Genomic DNA, 21,480 nt, shown 5'->3' with positions numbered 1-21,480 from the left:
ACAGCTTCAGAGACTTTCCAGAGCCCGACTGTTGAAAACAAAGCCACGAGAAGAAAAAAACCTAACAAAACGGCTCCTGATTTCTGCCAGTAGATCGAGGTTTCCGGACATACAACCTCCGGATAAACCAAAGTTTCCTGTATCTCCAAGTTTGCAGACAACACAAAGCTGGGTGGGCGTGTCTGCTGTGAGGAAGATGTAGAGAAGCTCCAGTATGATTTGGGCAGGTTGGGTGATTGGGCAGATGCAGTATAATGTGGATAAATGCGAGGTTATCCACTGGGGGCAAAAACAGGAAGTCAGATTATTATCTGAATGGCAATAGATTGGGGAAAGGGGAAGTGCAACGTGACCTGGGTGTCCTTGTGCACCAGTCACAGAAGGTAAGCATGCAGGTGCAGCAGGCGGTTAACAAGGTAAATGGTATGTTGGCCTTCATAGCGAGAGAATTCGAGTACAGGAGCAAGGATGTCTCACTGCAGTTGCACAGGGCCTTGGTGAGACCACACCTTGAGTATTGTGTGCAGTTTTGGTCGCCTTATCTGAGGAAGGATGTTCTTGCCATGGAGGGATGCTCTTGCCATGGAGGGAGTGTAGCGAAGATTCACCAGACTGATACCTGGAATGGCAGGAATGACGTATGAAGAGAGATTGAGTCGATTAGGCTTATATTCGTTAGAGTTTAGAAGAATGAGAGGGGATCTCATTGAAACTTATAAAATTCTAACAGGACTAGACAGACTAGATGCAGGAAGGGTGTTCCCGATGGCGGGGGAGTCCAGACCCAGGGGTCACAGTCTAAGGATAAGGGGTAAGCCATTTAGGACAGAGATGAGGAGGAATTTCTTCACCCAGAGAGTGGTGAACCTGTGGAATTCTCTACCACAGAAGGCAGTTGAGGCCAACTTATTAAATATATTAAGAAGGAGTTAGATATATTTCTTAAGGCTAAAGGGATCAAGGGATATGGGGAGAAAGCAGGGACAGGGTACTGAATTTGGATGATCAGCCATGATCTCATTAAATGGTGGAACAGGCTCGAGGGGCCGAATGGCCTACTCCTGCTCCTATCTTCTATGTTTCTATGTTTCTTCCGCCCTTGGAAGGCAAGAGAACCTCCCTGCGTGTTGTGACTCCATAAGCATATGGAGGGAGTCATTGGAGAGTCTGGGTGCAAGCGTCCACCTTTGTTCAGTGCTTGTCGGTGTTTGCTGCACCTCAATGCTGTCAAACATTGACAGAACAACTGTCAAACTCAATGTGGCCGTGGTCCCTTTAAGAAAACTGGCTGATGACACGTCATCAAATGACGCCATCTGACCCGCTTCCTGTTAATTGGCCGGGAAGCCCGCAGGGCGGGCTTAACAAGACCAATCAAGGGAACATCCCTTTGACAGAGCACAGCTGCAGCTGGGAGCGGGACCGGAACCCGGCAACAAGCAATCCCGACACCGCTGAGAAAATCCAGCCCCTAATCTCTCACCATTAAGAAAATGTGTTTTTCTGAGATCCATATTGGATGACCTCACACTTTCCCACATTCAATCCATCTGCCATAGTTTTGCCCACTCACTTAGTCTGTAACTCTTTGTAACTTCCTCCTCCCATCAACACAACTTACTGTGCCTCCTAATTTAGTGTTGCCTACAAACTTGGATATTCGACTTTGCCATTCGGCAAGTCATTAGTGAAAAGCTGAGGCCCCAGTACAGATCCCTGGGGAGCATAGAAAAAATAGGAGCAGGAGTAGGCCATTCGGCCCTTCGAGCCTGCTCCGTCATTCAATATGATCATGGCTGATCCTCTATCTCAATAACATATTCCCGCTCTCTCCCCATACCCCTTGATGCCTTTTGTGTGTAGAAATCTATCGATCTCCTTCTTAAATATATTCAGTGACTTGGCCTCCACAGCCTACTGTGGTAGAGAATTCCATAGGTTCGCCACCCTCGTGAGTGAAGATATTTCTCCTCATCTCAGTCCTAAATGTCCTACCCTATATCCTGAGTCTGTCACCCATCGTTCTAGAACCCCCAGCCAGGGGAAACATCCTCCCTGTATCCAGTCTGTCTAGCCCTGTCAGAATTTTATTTGTTTCAATGAGATCCCCTCTCATTCTTCTAAACTCCAGAGAATACAGACCTAGTCGACCCAATCTCTCCTCATACGACAGTCCTGCCATCCCAGGAATCAGTCTGGTGAACCTTTGTTGCACTCTCTATGGCAAGTATATCCTTTCTTGGGTAAGGAGACCAAAACTGCACACAGTATTCCAGGTGTGGCCTCACCAAGGCCCTGTACAACTGTAGTAAGACATCCTTGCTCCTGTACTCAAATTCTCTTGCGATGAAGACCAACATGCCATTTGCCTTCCTAACTGCTTGCTGCACCTGCATGTTTGCTTTCAGTGACTGGTGTACAAGGACACCCAGGTCCCTTTGTACATCAGCATTTCCCAATCTATCACCATTTAAATAATGCTCTGCCTTTCTGCTTTCCTACCGAAGTGGATAACTTCACATTTATCCATGTTACACTGCATCTGCCATGTATTTGCCCACTCACTCAACTTGTCTAAATTGCCTTGAAGCCTCTTTGCATCCTCCTCACAACTCTCAATCCCACCTAGTTTTGTGTCGTCAGCAAACTTGGAAATATTACATTTGGTTCTCTCATCCAAATCATCATTGATATATATTGTGAATAGCTGGAACCCAAGCACTGATCCCTGCGGTACCCCACTAGTCACTGCCTGCCACCCCGAAACAGACCCATTTATTTCTTCTCTCTGTTTCCTGTCTGTTAACCAATTTTCAATCCATGCCAGTATATTACCTCCAATCCCATGTGCTTTAATTTTGCACACTAACCTCTTATGTGGGACTTTATCAAAGGCCTTTTGAAAATCCAAATACACCACATCCACTGGTTCTCCCTTATCTATTCTACCAGTTACATCCTCAAAAAACTCCAGCAGGTTTGTCAAACACGATTTCCCTTTCATAAATCCATGTTGACTTTGTCTAATCCTGTTGATATTTTTTAAGTGTCCTGTTATCACATCCTTTATAATAGACTAGCATTTTCCCAACTACTGATGTTAGGCTAACTGGTCTGTAGTTCCCAGTTTTCTCTCCCTCCTTTTTTAAATAGTGGGGTTACATTTGCCACCCTCCAATCTGCCGGAACTGTTCCATAATCTATAGAATTTTGGAAGATGACAACCAATGCATCCACTATTTCCATGGCTACCTCTTTTAATAATTTCCTTTAATTCCTCCTTCTCACTAGACCCTTGGTTCCCTAGCATTTCTGGGAAGTTATTTGTGTCCTCTTCCATGAAGACAGAACCAAAGTATTTGTTTAATTGCTCTGCTATTTCCTTGTCCCCCATTTTAAATTCTCCTGTTTCTGACTGTAAGGGACCTACATTTGTCTTCACTAATCTTTTTCTTTTTACACACTTGTAGAAGCTTTTACAGTCCGCTTTTATGTTCCGTGCAAGTTTACTCTCGTACTCTATTTTTCCCCTCTTAATTAATCTCTTGGTCCTTTTTTGCTGAACTCTAAACTGCTCCCAATCCTCAGGCTTGCTACTTTTTCTGGTAACTTTATATGACTGCTCTTTGGATCTAATACTATATTTAATTTCTTTTGTTAGCCATGGTTGGGCCGCTTTTCCTTTTGTGTTTTTGCGCCAGAAAGGAATGTGTAACTGTTGCAATTCATGCATTTGTTCCATAAATGTTAGCCATTGCCTATGCACCGTCATGCCTTTTAATGAAGCTCCCCAATCTATCATAGCCAACTCGCTCCTCACACCATCGTAGTTTCCTTTGTTTAGATTTAGGACCCTAGTTTCGGATTGGACTTCTTCACTTTCCATCTTAATGAAGAATTCTGTCATGTTATGGTCACGCTTCCCTAAAGGACTCCACACAACAAGATTATTAATTAACCCCTTCTCATTGCACAATACCCAATCTAGGATAGCCTGTTCCCTAGTTGGCTTCTCTGGTACTGGTCTAAAAAACCATCTCGTACACAATCCAGGAATTCATCCTCTACAGTATTATTGCTAATTTGGTTTGGCCAGCCTATATGTAGATTAAAGTCTCCCATGATTACTGTAGTACCCTTGTTACATGCAACTCTAATTTCCTGTTTGATGCCATCCCCTACATTACCACTACTGTTTGGAGGCCTATAGACAACTCTCACCAATTTTTTCTGCCCCGCGGTGCTTCTTAGCTCCACCCAGACTGATTCTACATCTTGATTTTCTGAGCCAATATCCTTTCTCACTATTGCTCTGATTTCATCTTTTACTAACAACGCCACCCCACCCCACCTCCTTTTCCTTTTTGCCTGTCCTTTCTAAATATCGAATGTCCTTGGATATTCAGCTCTGAGCCTTGGTCACCCTGCAGCCATGTCTCCGTAATTGCAATTATATCGTATGCATTTACATCCATTTGCGCTGCTAACTCGTCTACCTTATTACGAATGCTTCGTGCATTCAGATACAGTGCCTTTAGATTTGTCTTTTTAACATTTTTAGACATCTTAACATTTTTTTGTATAATAGCCTTATTTGTCTTATTACCATTTTTCTTACCCGGACCTTATTTGTTCGTGCACCTCTTGTCACATCCTGTCAATCAGAGAATTAACCCTTTATCCCTACTCTCTGTCTCCTACCTCCCAACCAATTACCAGCCATGTCATAAAGGATACCTCCAATTCCGTGCACACCCATTGTTGCTAATAATCTCTTGTGTGGAACCTTATCAGATGCCTTCTGGAAGTCCATATAGACAACATCCATGGTCACTTCCCTATCCACCACGTTAGTGACTTCCTCAAAAACATTCAACCACATTAGTCATACGTGACCAACCCTTCACAAATCCATGCTGATTCTCTTTGATGAATTGATGCCTGTCTAAGTGCTCAGTCACTCCATCTCTGATGATCAATTCCAGTAACTTACCCACAATTGATAAACTGACAGGTCTATAGTTACCTGGTTTCTCTCTCCCTCTCTTCTTAGATAATGGAGTGGCATTTGCAGTCTTCCAATCCCTGAATCCAGAGCTTTGGAAAATGATGACTAATGCAGCTGCAATTTCCTCACCTATTTATTTTAATACCTTTATCGGGTCATGAAGATTTGTCTTATCTTAAGTCCCATTATTTTCTCCATTACCATTTCTTATTTACTTCAATAGGAAAAGATGGATCATCTATTACAGATGTTGCAGAGTGCTAACCCCACAGATGGTCAACCAGACTCACCAGAACTACTTCATCTAGAAGGTAGGATAGCTGTATGTTTTCTGTAAAGTGCCCTGTTCCATAGTTCACTAGTACACTATTTTAGTAATATGACAAAGGTATGTATAAATATAACATTTACAAATGATACAAAAAACATGTATACAGCATTGTATGTTAAACATTAATTTGATCTAGAATTTAGACTCTGGGTCAAACAAAATTTGATACTGAGCCACATCAGGAGATATTAGGACAGGTGACCAAAAGCTTGAAGAAAGAGAAGGTTTTAAGCAGCATCTTAAAGGAAGAGAGAGTGGTAGAGAAGCAGAGAGGTTTAGGGAGGTAATTCCAGAGTTTGGGGCATAGGCAGTTGAAGGCACAGCTGCCATTGGTGGAGTGCAAGAGGCAAGAATTGGAGTAGCGCTGAGATCTCTGGGGGTTGTGGGGCTGGAGGAGGTTACAGAGATGGGGAGGGGCGAGGCCATGGAGGGATTTGAAAACAAGAATGAGAATTTTAGAATCGAGGCATTGCTGGACCGGGAGCCAATGTAGGTTCGCAAGCAAAGGGGTGATGGGTGAACAGGACTTGGTGTGAATTAGGATACGGGCAGCAGAATTTTGGATCAGCTCAAGTTTATGGATGGTGGAAGATGGGAGGTCGGTCAGGAGAGAATTGGAATAGACGAGTCTAGAAGTAACAAAGGCATGGATGAGAGTTTCAGCAGCAGGTAAGATGAGGGAACTGCGGAAACGGGCGATGTTAATTGAGGTGGAAGTAGATGGTCTTGGTGATCGAGCGGATATGTAGTCGGAAGCTCATCTCGGGATCAAATAGGACACAAAGGTTGCGAAATGGTCTGGTTCAGCCTCAGACAATGGCCAGGGAGAGGGATTGAGTCGGTAGCTAGGGAACGGAGTTTGTGGCCTGGACTGAAGACAGTTGCTTTGGTCTTCCCAATATTTAATTGGAGGAAATTGCTGCTCATCCAGAACTAGATGTTGAACAAGCAGCATGACAAATCAGAGGCAGTGGAGGGGTTGAGAGAGGTGGTGGTGAGGTAGAGCTGGATATCATCAGTGTGCATGTGGGACCTGACGATCTGTTTTCGGATCATGTCGCCAAGAAGCAGCAAGTAGGTGAGAAATATCTACAGAGCCACAGGAAGGCTCTGGCACCCCAGCTCACATTTGTGCTGGCCTTTAGTGTACCTCACAACAAGAGTCAACTTTGAAACAGTAGACTGGGCCCTATTGTGTCATTTGATATTAATTTATTTAGATAGAACTGTAACACATTTAGAATTCTTTAACTTTAGGATGATCAGTTAATCAGTTACTTTTTAATTTTCACATTTGCCTATTTAATTCAAGGCTAATCTATATAATGTACATGTACTTATCTTTCACCCCCCACCACACCCCCCTCTCCCCCCAAACAAGCAAAATCATTTAAATCTTTCCTGTCTCTAAAACTCCCCCAGGTATCTGTCACCAAATGGGACCACTCATAGATCAGAAGTTAGAAGAAATTGACAGGTAAAAGTCCTATTTTCAGAGTTTGTTGACAATGTACCATTTAGCACATATCTGACGTATAGGCCCTAAAATTCCTGGACCTGTGAGCATGCTACAGCAGTGTAAGCTGGGCAGGGGGCTGTAATCTGCGGCAAGATCCAGTTCCTCAGAATTTCTCGGTCCTTTTTCTTTATCTTAAGCATTTGTGACTTGGCTGAGATGAGCACTGATGCCTGAAGAGGAGGCAGGACTGGCAGGGTGACATGGCCTGCCAGAAATCTAGTCAGTTCTGCTTCCTGTGTCCCTTTGCATTGCCAGGCTATCATCCTGATGGCAGTGGAGTACCCACAAGACAAGTTCTCCTAACTGCAGTCAATTGGAAAAGCAGCAATATAAGTTTGTTCTGCTTTTTATTCTGTCCTCCGATGGAGCAACAAGATACCACTATGAAATTCTTTGTCCCGTTTCCCCCCCTCTTTCTTTCCCTCTCCCCCCGCCACGAGGCGGCTACCCAGAGAATGCCATAAATGGCACAAGTGTCTGCCTCCTTTATGCTCATGATCTTGTTCCATGGATTGTGATCAGATCCACACTGGAGCAAACTGCAGGTCGGGAATTCCACCCCACCACACTTCTGGAAGCGGAACGGAGCTCGAGGAATTTCAGGCCCACTGAATTTTCGTTGTGTGTTCTGTTACATCCAGTGCTACCTCTTATGCCTGTTTTAATTCACTGTGGTTTTAGGAAACACTCTGAACTGTCAGATCTAAATGTGAAAGTGATGGAGGCTCTATCCTTGTATGCTAAATTGATGAATGAGGATCCTATGTATTCCATGTATGCTAAACTCCAGAGCCAGCAGTATTACATGCAACCATCCTCTGTAGCAGTCTCTCAGGTGTGTTCCAAGTTATTTATTGTAAAGAAATATAGATTGTGACACTTAATTCTTATTTGAGCAGCAAGAAGAATATTCAATAATCAAACTTCTTCCTGTACATTTCTTTTACTTAAAACCTTAAAGAAAACTATTAACACATTTAAATGCCACATTAGATCATTTGACACTGTGTGTTTGCACAATGCTGACTCATACATTGATACATAGAGTAAATTGGGTATAAATACTTGGGCAGCAGTCATTCTTTTGTAAGCCTGTTGATAGTATTATTGAGGATAATATTTAACTTAAGCCAACAACCATGAAACTCAATGTTTGGATTTGTTTTTATGTAGTCTAGTGTATCGAGTAAAAGCAATTGTGACTGTAGGAGATTGGGGAATTCGTGGAACATTCAATTTATTTAGCAAGTGAAAGGCCTGGTAACTGTTGAGTGACAAAAGTTAAGAAATGATCATGAAATTCTTTAATGATTATTCCACAGTTTTCTCTGATGTACTCTGTTGTACTCTTAACAGAACTGCTTCTCTGTGTAGAACTTGTTCTTAATATGATGGTAGCAATTTGGCAGGCAGTTTTTGTTGCGTTTTCTTTAGTCGCATTTGAAATAAACACTTTGGCTTTCCCCATTGAACAATAAAGCGATCTAATTATTCTGCAGACCAAATACTTTAGAAGCAGGGGAGTGCAAGCATTCAGTGAACATTTGCAAGGGAAGGCAGTCCATGTTCATTTCATTTTTGATTATTGTTCTATTTTATTTGCAATTGTGGATATTGCACACTGTTGGTGCAGAGTAGAGAGTGCAATGCTCTGCATCTGAGCTATGTTGTATGTGACCTGGGAGTGCTTGATGTTGACACTGGATGCCAAAACTGAAATGTGTTCCATTCCTCAATCATCCTTAGTCATAAAATTCACAAAAAAAATAGATATCAGAGACCAAATTCCTAACTGCCTCACCAGGTCAAATTGAATTGATTACTGTAAAATATGTATACTGGATTTTGCAGTAAAGAGAAATGTCTCAAATTTCCTTTTTTTTCCCGACTAGTTATTTTGATTAGTTTCTAGGTGGCCTTGTAAAAGGACATGAAGGCTGTAATAAAATCCCACTGTCTCCTAGATGGAGATAAACTAACTCAGCCCAAACAGGGATCATAGATCACACCGCACAGAAGGAGGCCATTCAGCCCATAGTGCCTGTACTGGCTCTTTGAAAGAATTAGTTCGACTCCCCAGCTCTTTACATAGCCCTGTAAATGTTTCCTTTTCAAGTATATATCCAATTCCCTTTTGAATATACTATAGTATCTGCTTCCGCCACCCTTTCAGGCAGTGCATTCCAGATCCTAACAATGTGCCGAGTTTAAAATAAAATTTAAAAAATTCTCCTCATCTTCCCCCTGGTTCTTTTTACCAATTACCTTAAATCTGTGTTCCCTGGTTTTTGACCCTCCTGCCAGTGGAAACAGTTTCTCCCTGTCTATTCTATTAAAACCCAGCAAAATTTTGAACACCTTTAATAATTTTCCCCATACCCTTCTCTGCTCTAAGGAGCAATGTTTCCCCTTATGTTTTTTTGGGGGGTGCATGGTCCCTTTAATGGGCTGCACGGCCCATTCAAAGTTTTGCACATGTGCGAAACTTCACATTTGAAAAGCTGGTCCCGTTCTGTGCCATGCAGCTTAGAGGGAACATTGCTAAGGAGTACATCCCAGCATCTCCAGTCTCTCCACATAACTGAAGTCCCTCATCCCTGGTACCATTCTAGTAAATCTCCTCTGCACCCTCTCCAAGACCTTGACTTCCTTCCTAAAGTGTGGTGCCCAGTATTGGACACACTACCCCAGCTGAGGCCTAACCAGTAATTTATAAAGGTTTAGCATAACTTCCTTGCTTTTGTACTTTATACTTCTCTTTATAAAGCCGAGGATCCCGTCTGCCTTTTTAACAGGCTTCTCAACTTGTCCTGTCACCTTCAAAGACTTGTGTATGTGCACCTGCTGTTGTCTCTATTCATTCTTTTGTACTCTGTGCCTCTATTTATAAAGCCCAAACATGGGATCTTCCTGGCTGTATGTTCAGTTCTGCATCATGTGGTGCATTAAGCCACTTAGATGCTTTCATGTCATCAACTCGTTATCTTCAATGCGTAAATTCTTTTTTTCATAGAAACATAGAAGATAGGAGCAGGAGTAGGCCATTCGGCCCCTCGAGCCTGCTCCGCCATTCAATGCGATCATGGCTGATCATCCAAATTCAGTACCCTGTCCCTGCTTTCTCCCCATACCCCTTGATCCCTTTAGCCTTAAGAAATATATCCAACTCCTTGAATATATTTAATGTATTGGCCTCTACTGCCCTCTGTGGTAGAGAATTCCACAGGTTCACCACTCTCTGGGTGAAGAAATTCCTCCTCATTTCTGTCCTAAATGGCCTACCCCTTATCCTTAGACTGTGACCCCTGGTTCTGGACTCCCCGACCATCGGGAACATCCTTCCTGCATCTAGTCTGTCCAGTCCTGTCAGAATTTTATAAGTTTCAATGAGATCCCCTCTCATTCTTCTAAACTCCTGGATCACTGGGTCTGCTTCTGGGAAAGGTGGGACTTGTACAAGTCGGACGGTTTACACCTGAACCAGAGGGGGACCAATATCCTTGCGGGGAGGTTTGCTAGCACTGCTGGGGGGGGTTTAAACTAACTTGGCAGGGGGATGGGATACAGAGTGGAACTATAGTAGGGGGTGATTTACAGCCAAATACGGAGGAAAAAACAAGTCAGCTGGGAAGGCAGAGCAAATATGTGAAGGCAAAAGGGAATATGGCAAGGCTGGAAGGCATTTATTTTAATGCAAGGAGTCTTGCAAATAAGGTGGATGAACTGAAGTTGTTGAACACATGGGAGTACGATAGTGTTGCTATCACGGAGACATGGTTGAGGGAGGGTCAGGACTGGCAGCTCAATATTCCGGGGTATAGAATCTTCAGGCGAGACAGAGGGGGGTGTAAAAGGGGAGGGGGTGTTGCAATATTAATTAAGGAATCAATTACTGCTGTAAGGAGGGATGATATATTAGCGGGTTCCTCTAATGAGGCCATATGGGTAGAACTTAAAAACAAAAAGGGGGCAAGCACTTTGCTGGGAGTGTACTATAGGCCCCCAAACAGTCAGGGGGAGATAGAGGAACAGATATGTAGGCAAATCTCAGAGAAGTGCGAAAATAATAGGGTAATAATAGTGGGGGATTTCAACTTCCCCAATATTAATTGGGATAGTCAGAGTGTGAAAGGCTTAGAGGGTGCAGAATTCTTAAAGTGCATCCATGAGAGCTTTTTGAGCCAACATGTAGAAAGTCCTACAAGAGAGGGGTCGGTACTGGACCTAATTCTAGGGAATGTAGCCGGGCAAGTGGTGGAAGTGTCAGTAGGAGAGCATTTTGGCGACAGTGACCATAATTCGGTGAGATTTAAGGTGGTCATGGAAAAAGACAAAGACGGCCCGGAAATAAGGGTTCTAAATTGGGGGAAGGCCGATTTTAATATGATAAGGCAGGATCTCGCCAAAGTGGACTGGGAGCAGCTGCTTATAGGAAAATCCACATCAAAGCAGTGGGAGACTTTCAGAAGGGAAATAGAGAGAGTACAACGCCAACATGTTCCTGTAAAGGTCAAGGGTGGGACCAACAAGCAAAGGGAACCTTGGATGACAAGGGATATACAAAAATGCATTAGGAAAAAAAGGGGGGCTTTTGGCAGTTACAAAAGATGGAGGAAGCCCTAGAGGAGTATAAAAAGTGCAGGGGCATACTTAAAAAAGAAATTAGGAGGGCGAGGAGGGGCCATGAAATAACACTGGCGAGCAAAATAAAGGAAAATCCTAAGATGTTTTATAAGTATATTAAGGGCAAGAGGATAACCAGGGAAAGGGTAGGGCCCATTAGGGACCAAAGTGGCAATCTGTGTAGAGCCAGATGATGTAGGCGGGGTTTTAAATGAATTTTTTGCATCTGTGTTCACTATGGAGAAAGACGATGCAGACATAGAAATCGGGCAAGGGGACTGTGACATACTTGAACATATTAGCATCGAGAGGGAGGAGGTACTAGCCGTTTTAGCAGGCCAAAAAGTGGATAAATCCCCAGGCCCGGACGAGATGTATCCCAGGCTGTTGTGTGAGGCAAAGGAGGAGATTGCAGGGACTCTGACACAAATTTTCAGAACCTCTCTGGCCACAGGGGATGTACCAGAGGACTGGAGAACAGCTAACGTAGTACCATTATTCAAGAAGGGTAGCAGGGATAAACCAGGGAATTACAGGCCAGTGAGCCTAACATCTGTGGTGGGGAAATTATTGGAAAAAATTCTGAGGGACAAAATTAGTCTCCACTTGGAGAGGCAAGGATCAATCGGGGATAGTCAGCATGGCTTTGTCAAGGGTAAATCATGTCTGACCAATCTGATTGAATCTTTCGAGGGGGTGACTAGGTGTGTGGATGAGGGAAATGCTGTGGATGTGGTTTACATGGATTTCAGTAAAGCTTTTGACAAAGTCCCGCATAGGAGACTGGTCAAGAAGGTAAGAGCCCATGGGATCCAGGGTGCCTTGACGCGTTGGATCCTAAACTGGCTGAGTGGCAGGAGGCAGAGGGTGATGGTCGAAGGTTGCTTTTGTGACTGGAAGCCTGTGTCCAGTGGGGTACCTCGGGGATCGGTGCTGGGTCCCTTGCTGTTTGTGATCTACATAAATGATTTGGATGAGAATGTAAAAGGTATGATCAGTAAGTTTGCAGATGACACGAAAATTGGTGGGGTGGTAAATTGCGAGGAGGAAAGCCTCAGGCTACAGGACGATATAAACGGGTTGGTCAGATGGGCGGAAAAGTGGCAAATGGAATTTAACCCTGAAAAGTGCGAGGTGATGCATTTTGGACGGACAAATAAGGCAAGGGAATACACAATGAGTGGTAGGACCCTAGGAAGTACAGAGGGTCAGAGGGACCTTGGTGTACATGTACATAGATCCCTGAAGGCAGCGGAACAGGTAGATAAGGTGGTTAAAAAGGCATATGGGATACTTGCCTTCATTAGCCGAGGCATAGAATATAAGAGCAGGGAGGTTATGATGGAGCTGTACAAAACGCTGGTGAGGCCACAGCTGGAGTACTGTGTGCAGTTCTGGTCGCCTCACTATAGGAAGGATGTGATTGCTTTGGAGAGGGTGCAGAGAAGATTCACCAGGATGTTACCTGGGATGGAGCGCCTCAGCTATGAAGAAAGACTAAACAGGCTGGGGTTGTTTTCCTTGGAGCAAAGAACGCTGAGGGGGGACCTGATTGAGGTGTACAAAATGATGAGGGGCATAGATAGGATAGATAAAGAGGAACTTTTCCCCTTAGTAGGGGGGTCAGTAACAAGGGGGCATAGATTCAAGGTAAGGGGCAGGAGGTTTAGAGGGGATTTGAGGAGGAACTTTTTCACCCAGAGGGTGGTTGGAATCTGGAACTCACTGCCTGAAAAGGTGGTAGAGGCAGGAACCCTCATAACATTCAAGAAGCATTTGGATGAGCACTTGAAATGCCATTGCATACAAGGCTATGGACCAAATGCTGGAAAATGGGATTAGACTGGACAGGGATTGATGGACGGCGTAGACACGATGGGCCGAAGGGCCTCTTTCTGTGCTGTATAACTCTATGACTCTATGACTACAAGCCCAATCGACCCAATCTCTCCTCATACGTCATTCCTGCCATCCCAGGTATCAGCCTGGTGAATCTTCGCTGAACTCCTTCCATGGCAAGAACATCCTTCCTCAGATAAGGTGACCAAAACTGCACACAATACTCAAGATGTGGTCTCACCAAGGCCCTGTATAACTGCAGCAAGACATCCTTGTTCCTGTACTCAAACCCTCTCGCTACGAAGGCCAACATACCATTTGCCTTCTTAACCGCCTGCTGCACCTGCATGCCTACCTTCAGCGACTGGTGCACAAGGACACCAAGGCCTCGTTGCACTTCCCCTTCTCCCAATCTATTGCCGTTCAGATAATAATCTGCCTTCCTGTTTTTGCCACCAAAGTGGATAACCTCGCATTTATCCATGTTATATTGCATCTATCTTACAGCCTCCTTTTAAAGAGAAAGACTTGCATTTATATATGTCTGGTCACAATATTAAGCATTTCACACATACTTTTGAAATATAGTCACTGATCTGTAGGCAAATGTGGCAGCAAATTTGTGCACAGAAAGATCCCACAAATTAGTGGAAATAAATGATTGTTTGTTTAATCTGATTTAGGGGGTATGGGTTGAGGGAAGAATGTTTGCCAGAACACCAGGAAAACTCCATACTCTTAGAATAGTTCCATGACAACTTTTAACATCCATCTGAATGGGCAGATGCAACATCTTATCTGAAAAACTGCACCTTGTCCCATGCAGCACTCCTTCAATACTGTACTGAAGTGTGAGCCCAGATTATGTGCTTAAGTCCTGGAGTGGGCCTTGAACCCGCAACCTTCTGACCCAGATGAGAGTGCTGCCAACTGAGTTAAACTGACGCGAATTTTAATTTCCCTTGTTCGCCCATATTTTCTGTTAAGTTCTTTCAATTTATAGCAATGCCATTTTTAACTAATGAGGCACATCTGCTGGCACCAACACTAACAAATCTTGTAACTTAATCATACTTGATGACTTGGATCCTTTGCTGCCATAAATATAGTCTGATTGGACTAGAATGGTTCACTGGGGAAACTAACACCTCTATGAGAGCATGGCACTCTGTTGAAAAAAGAGAGCTTATTGCTGCTTTTCTTGGTAAATTTGAACATCACAACGGTATTTGAAATCATGCTGCAGTTTAATTATACTTGAACTCTTTCTGTTCTAGGTATATTCAGGTCAGCCTCCCAGTGGCGCCTATGTAGTATCTGGCACGCCTCAGATGGCTTCAGTCCAGGGGTACAGTATTCCATCAGATCAGATTCCATCACTCAGCCAAGCTGGTCTACCACCAACAGCAAGTTCAGCCCTGTCCACCCAGCAAACTCTGACATCTTATACTAAGTAAGTACTGATTATCATTCAGCACTTGTGCTGACCCATTCCCATCTGCAATATTCTTGATGGCCATTGCAGAACTAAATGATCTGTAGACCACTTTCAGCAGTTGCACATGTTAGCTGCTAATTTGAAACTGCTGTGCAGTAACTGGAATTTATAATCATTTGACTTTTTTGAACTCACAGAAGACTTTTTGATTTGGAATTGAAAGCAAAAGCCTAAATTTATACAGTGTCTTGGATAAGCTCAAATTTGGGTGCTCTTGTAAAATGCAATGGCCCGGAATTTGCGGTCAGCGGCGAAGCGAAGGCGTTCGCCACAGGCCCAGAAGTACACTTCGCACAAGGGTCTCACGAGCTCTCTGTCGAGAACTTCGGATTTTCCGACATTCAATTCAAATCACCGGAGGTTAGTGGGGATTCCCTTGTGCAAACTGTTGTGACGTCAACAAACTGCCTAAGCAGCCAATCAAAACACAGAATTCTCAGACAGCGAACAAGGAAGTGAGTAGGCTGTTAAAATTCTAACTTTTTAAAAATATTAGAGAGAGCAAAACAAAGATTGGAGCTCTCACATGGGGGAAAAGGCAAACCTGAAATAGACAAATTTCACACTGCAAAAAATTAAAGTTGGTTTTTCAGGCCCTTAACCTTTGTTTAGCAGCCAGCTGATTGCCATGTGTGGGTTACTTGTAAAGAAATTACAAATGCAAATAAAATATAATGACAACGCTTAACCTAAAGTACACTAATTGATGCTGTAAAACTCTTTGGGGACAGAAAACAAAATATGTAACTACAAATTCAATTCTTAATATAACATCCTTTTAGGCATAGCTTTCTTATCAAGCATAAATATGGCACATCAGAGCTTTGATAACCTAGTGACCAGAATTTCATACTAATGTACTGCCTCACGAAATGAAAGAAATCCTCCTTTCTCTATTCCTATGATTCAAATATTGAATTTTCCTCAACTGCATTGCTTTAGTTCTTTTTATGCAGCTTAAATGTATAATATGCACATATAGACTACCAGGTCATGTGATTTTCTTGTGAGCCTCTATAATGTTTTGTTCACTGCAATAGTTCTTTCACTAAAGTGGTGAGAGTTCCTAAAAGTACCCTAAATAATAGCTGGTATCTAAGAAAATCTGAATTGTTATCATGAATTGCATTAAATTGTACTTGCCTATTATTACTTCACATTAGATTGTTATCCTCTCGGAGATGTTTAAATTTATTTAGCCAAGAGGGACACTGGGAACTCCCAGCCTCCCTAAAGTGGCATTTGAGATTAGGAACTGATGGAGGCAATCGTGGGCACAGAGCAACATCCTACCACTTAATGGCACAATTGAAACTTCCGTTGCTGAGTCACTGTCGCCTAATGAAGAAGCTGTTTTAGCTATTTACCTTGCATGTTAAATAGAACCCAAATATTTTAGTGTGATGCAAAGATAAATGATTAACTTTTTTTTTTCTTTCAGTGCTATTGGCAGTTCTGTTCCTGCAAATACATACCTAAATCAGGCATCTGTCTATAGTCAACCTGCCCCTTCAAATGTTGACATCTCTAGTTACCAGAGTACTGGCCTAAATGGACAGCAGATGCCAAACTACAATGTTGCCTCTACAACCCATGGCCAACAGTCCAGCAGTCAACAACAGTCCCCTTACTCCCAGAAAGCACTTCTATAGGAGATGTGATATTTCTCATCCGTCTTATCCTTAACATCGGCTAAGAATAAACAGGCAGTAGTGCAATTTACAGCAATTAAAAAGTCATCGATTTGCGCAGACTGCACTGAACTTTTTTTTTAACAGAACCACCTTATGCTAAAGGAGTACAAATGGTAACCTACCCCTGAATAAGCATCATGTTCTCACAATGACTACAGCTATTTAGGCTGAGAGTAATCTCCTATTTTGTGGAGAAAAATGGAACTGATAGCTATGTTTTGTGTACATACATTGATTTATTGCATTAGTGCTAAATTTGATAGCCATAAGTAAATATGTGAACATAAACTGTTGCAGGTGGTAAAGAAATTAATTCATGGTGGATTTAAAATTAGATTATCAAATTTTTGTAGTTATTTTAATTTATATATATATATTATATTATATATATATAAAATAGATAAAGTTTCATTGTCCATATGATGTGAAGAATCAAATCTACATAGTCTCATTTTGCACTCTTGTCAAAAATGACCTCCCAGATGTCTGCAGTGAAGCTTTGATCTTCTTTGGACCAGAACAACTTCTTAAGTAAATAAGCTATTGCAGTACTTTTTTGCATTTATTTTGCTGCTTTTTCACCTCCAGTGATTCTGCTTTAGCGTTGAAAATAGGACATAACAGCAGTATTATAAAATAACGTTATATGCAGTCTACGTTTTTAAAAAGTAAAATGAAGGGTCAAAAAACGTATTTATGAACCACTTTGCAACTATATGCAGTTTAAAGTTCAGCAATACTATTCTGATGTCCTCATTCCATAGTTTCCTCAGGGTGCAGGCAGCAAATTACTGTTGTTGTTAGTAAACATTCTTTTCTAGAAGGAAAAAACAATTCTGCTCGAAGGTAAAATGAATGTGACAAAATTCGGAATGAAAACTGGAATAACAATACAACCATTGGATTGTGAACCTGGCAAACCTTTTTTTAAATGTAAATATTTCTGACGTTACAGTGGTGGTGCATGGAGTTTTCTTTTCACATGCAGCTCCGAGTACTATCGCCTAACCACCAAAGACACAGCTTTGAAACAAAAGCTGCTATTGATCCCTGGTCATAATTGGAGTAACGCATGTGAAATTGCAAGGTTTCTTTGCTAGATTGAGACTGGGGGATCTGATTGCTTCTGTAACGATGGTTGAAAAAATGGCGAGGACAAATCTAGAATGTAATAGAATTCATCTGGCAATATTTTTCTTGGCCAAGCTGATTGAAAATTGTTAAATTAAAGGAATGGGGGGCAATGTTCCCTTTAAGCTGCGTGGCCGCGCAGTGTTCCAGGGGTTCCCTGCAGCCGGTGAGCGGCCTTTAAATTGAAAAAACTGCACACACACGGACTTTTGAATGGGCCGCGCAGCCCGTTAAAGGGGCCGCACGGCCCATAAAAAAAAAATTACAGGGAACATTAACTGAGGGCGGGGGGGGCGTACTCTGGGTATAAGGACTTGGTCTTAGATATGTCGGAAGCAGCATTTAGAAATTTTGTAATTTGTCTTTTGAATTCAAGTCTAATTCTCATTTACAGGTCTTCACTGAGGGATATTATATTTATCTATTTTCAGTGCATTAGTGGACTTGCTGGTTATTGTGGAGCAGCATATTCAGGCTGGTATGTTGGTTCAGTGGGATCAGTTTGGAGACTTTTTAAAAAAATTAAAAAAAAAAAAAGTAGTTGCTTGTCATAATCCTTGCCTCTTTCTCTCCTTTTAAAGACACTACCTTGCCAGACCTTTTTTGCTTGGGTAGGAAAGGACAAAAACTGTGCATTTATGCAAGAGTATTGCATTCAAGTGACACAATAATGTATTTCAATTCCAACATCATTGGTCATTCTGTTTGTAAATAAATTTGGAAAGGAGTTGTTGTACAAGCTTTCATGAAGATGGTGCTCCTTTAATCTAGTATCTATATCTGGAGGTGTGAAATTTGCAAATGTTTATTGTATTTAAGCTTTTTAAATGTCTTTAAGTAAATATTTTGTTAGTTTTGAAAGAAAACTAATCACATTGTTGGCTCAATGCAATGCCATACAAGGTCAAATGTAATTTAACTGGAAATGTCTGTTGGTTAATATGCAGGTTAACAGATGTAAGCATCGTTTTTTTTTTGTTTTTAAATTTAAATTTGCAAAAACTGTACACTAATGGTCCATAATTTTACAAATCTAGTTGAATGTTTACTAAACACTAATTGTAGAACACTATAATGCTGGTTAGATTGTGTTCGATTTCCCATTTACACAAATCATTTTGGAGGGGACTCGTAAGAAAATGAGGTTAAGATCTTTGTATAAAATGATAAAACCATTGTGCTTATGAATGCTGAAGTATGTTTCAGCATACAAAATTTTAAACTAAGCAAAAGCTGTAAAATGACTTGAAAGTGTGTTAGTATAAACTTCGACCTTGTTAGCTTTCAAATAACTTGTAACAGAATGGCTGAATTTTGGCTGAATTCAATGCAGCAATTCGAAGACCATGTCATAAGATTTCTTATTCTACTGCATGTCATGGATTTAAAAAAAGAGAAAGAAAATACTGGTAATCTTCATTGGGAGATAGTTTCACAGTTGACCTGTGATCAACTAAGTGGTTTAAATAAATAGTGTATCAGATACTGTACTGTTTTCAATGAATTCAAATTGTTTTCTGTGTCAAGTGCTCTAATGTAGTTCCTGTTCTCTGTGAGCTTTCACTATAAATCACTACAAAATGGTTTTATGCTTGCTTGGAAACAGTCTTCTAAGGCCCCTTAGTCTTTTGCAGTTTGGTTTATATTATGACAAGGTGAGGTCGCCACTTTCTGTGAATCAGATTAGCAAGTGACTTTAATTAAGATCCACTGTTGCATTTGTACAGATGTATGCAGTTTGTTGCTTTGATGGTATTAACTTTTGTAGAAAGTCAATAAATATGGTCGCAAGTTACATTAAGGAAGTAAAGACTTATATCCTAAATTGATGCCATTTTTTTTGACCATCTTTCTGTGCTCAGACAGGAAGAGTAGGCCTTGTTTCTCGTGTTTTATGCTGATTTCTACTAGTAGAAGGCATCCAGTGTTCCGACCATTGCTAAATTAACCAGTAGTTGGATTTGAAATAACAACAGATAATGCTGGAAAAACTCAGCAGGCCAGGCAGCATCCGTGGAGAGAGAAACAGAGTTAACGTTTCAGGTCTGGGACCCTTCATCAGAACTGAAACGTTAACTCTGTTTCTCTCTCCACGGATGCTGCCTGGCCTGCTGAGTGTTTCCAGCGTTTTCTGTTGTTATTTCAGATTTCCAGCATTGGCAGTATTTTGCTATTATAGTAGTTGGATTTGATTGGAATATTTTCATGAGCAATTATCATGAGTTGTGTTTGATAACATGTTAACATAAGTTCCAACTGATCATTTCCAGGTTTATTCTACTAATTTGTTGGAAGGTCTGTGGAGGTGAAGTCTAAGAAGTAGATGCTGAAGTTACATGCTCAGTTATTAGCACTCCCACCGAACCAAAAGGCTAAGAGTTCAAGTCCCTCCCCAGGATTTGGCTGATACTTTAGTACAGTACTGAGGGAGCGCTACAATATTGGAAGTGTCATCTTTTGGATGAAACATTAAACCAAGACCCTCCCTGCCCAAACAGGTGGACATAAAAGATCCCATGGCACAATTCCAAGAAGAGCAGAGCGTTCTCCCAGTGTCCTGGCCAACCGGTATCCCTCAGCCAAAATCACTAAAACAGATTATCTGCTCATTTATCTCAGTTATGTTTGTGGATCCTTGCTGTGTGAAAATTGGCTGTTTTGTTTGCCTGCATAATAACTGACCATTTCAAAAATAAGTCATTGGCTGTGGAGTGTTTTGGGATGTCCTGAGGACTTGAAAGGTGTTGATGAATGCAAGTTTTTCCATCTGTGTTTCCTTACTCAATAAACAGAACATCTTGACCTAGATTGCCTCCTATTTTGAAATCCATATTAAGATGAAATTATAATTTTAAAAAAAATCCTGAGTTAAGGAAAAATATACTTTTAATCTTTTGAAACTTTTGAGTTTTTGTGTTAGGTAATGCACATATTCTAAATTAACATTGATGCAATTACATAGTCACTGGCCAAATTTCACAAACTAAAGAAGTGTACTTAAAATGTTAATGCAAATTAGCTGTCTCTCTCTTTTTCTTTCTCGTCATCTTTACTCACTCACTCATGCAGCCTAAAGTCAAATCAGCAAATTGGTTTCAACTAATGAGATCTATTTTCAGGTTTAGTTTAAGGTGCCTATTCAACTTGGATAAAAAAAGACACACACAAAATTCATTAAATTTTTCTGCAAGTTGAAGATTGCAGTGCTGATAAATGTGGGCCTAATAAAGTAGAAATGTTTTTTTGATAAAGTTCTGTAGATATTCTAGTTTACACTTGTAAATGCTATAAATTATTTTTTTTCCTGAGGGACCTTTCGAGCTGCTTTAAATGTCATGGAACAATAATACATTGCCTGAAACTTACTAAACTGGAAGAACCTCTTGGACTATGTGATACTGAGGTTCTTGAATACAGCACTAATTGTGCACACGTTCATGAAGATGCACTGAAGCATTCAATTCTGAAGTTCATTCAATGAATACTGGAAATCTCTGCAGAAAAGTTGAATCTTTTGAGGCTGGTGGGCGATTGGTACGAGAATCTTTTTGATCAAATGGAAACAGCCTTAATAGTATTTGTCCTGGCATGGCTTGTGTATCAAGATTTCCAAACAATAAATATTTTAATAACACCACTCCGTATTGTCAAGCTTTAAGTTTCATAATCTTTTCCTTATGAATATAATTGTTTTAAAGTTTAATAATTCTCTTTCCGCTGTTCTCCGTCCTTTCTTGCAGGCATTGATTAGTGTTGGTCAACCATGGCAGGGAGCTGGGTACCCTCTGCTAACTCGCCTAAGTAGCAAATGCTTTGGTAGTAAGCGTCTGAAAGTTT

General features: G+C 41.5%; 1 protein-coding gene across 5 annotated transcripts in view; it reads left to right on the top strand.

The window, feature by feature from the left end:
* LOC147117132 (signal transducing adapter molecule 1-like) overlaps positions 1–21,280 on the top strand; it is a 113,696-nt gene extending 92,416 nt beyond the window's left edge. For 4 of the 5 annotated variants that reach the window (XM_085987860.1, XM_085987857.1, XM_085987856.1 and 1 more), the window contains 5 exons: positions 5,232–5,319; positions 6,762–6,816; positions 7,540–7,693; positions 14,598–14,773; positions 16,260–19,440. In XM_085987860.1, coding sequence (XP_085843986.1) covers positions 5,232–5,319; positions 6,762–6,816; positions 7,540–7,693; positions 14,598–14,773; positions 16,260–16,470 — 684 coding nt within the window. In that variant the 3' untranslated portion in view covers positions 16,471–19,440. Of the gene's footprint in view, positions 1–5,231; positions 5,320–6,761; positions 6,817–7,539; positions 7,694–14,597; positions 14,774–16,259; positions 19,441–20,952 lie in introns of those variants that run through there. The other variant, XM_085987858.1, reaches the window with a different exon arrangement.
* The last annotated feature ends 200 nt before the right edge of the window (positions 21,281–21,480 follow it).

Source organism: Somniosus microcephalus, chromosome 5 (genome assembly GCF_052327205.1).
Source record: "Somniosus microcephalus isolate GS21.2 chromosome 5, FLI_Smic_1.0, whole genome shotgun sequence".
NCBI lineage: Eukaryota > Metazoa > Chordata > Chondrichthyes > Squaliformes > Somniosidae > Somniosus > Somniosus microcephalus.
The sequence above is the reverse complement of the archived record's forward strand: the minus strand, read 5'-3'. Positions and strand labels throughout refer to the sequence as shown.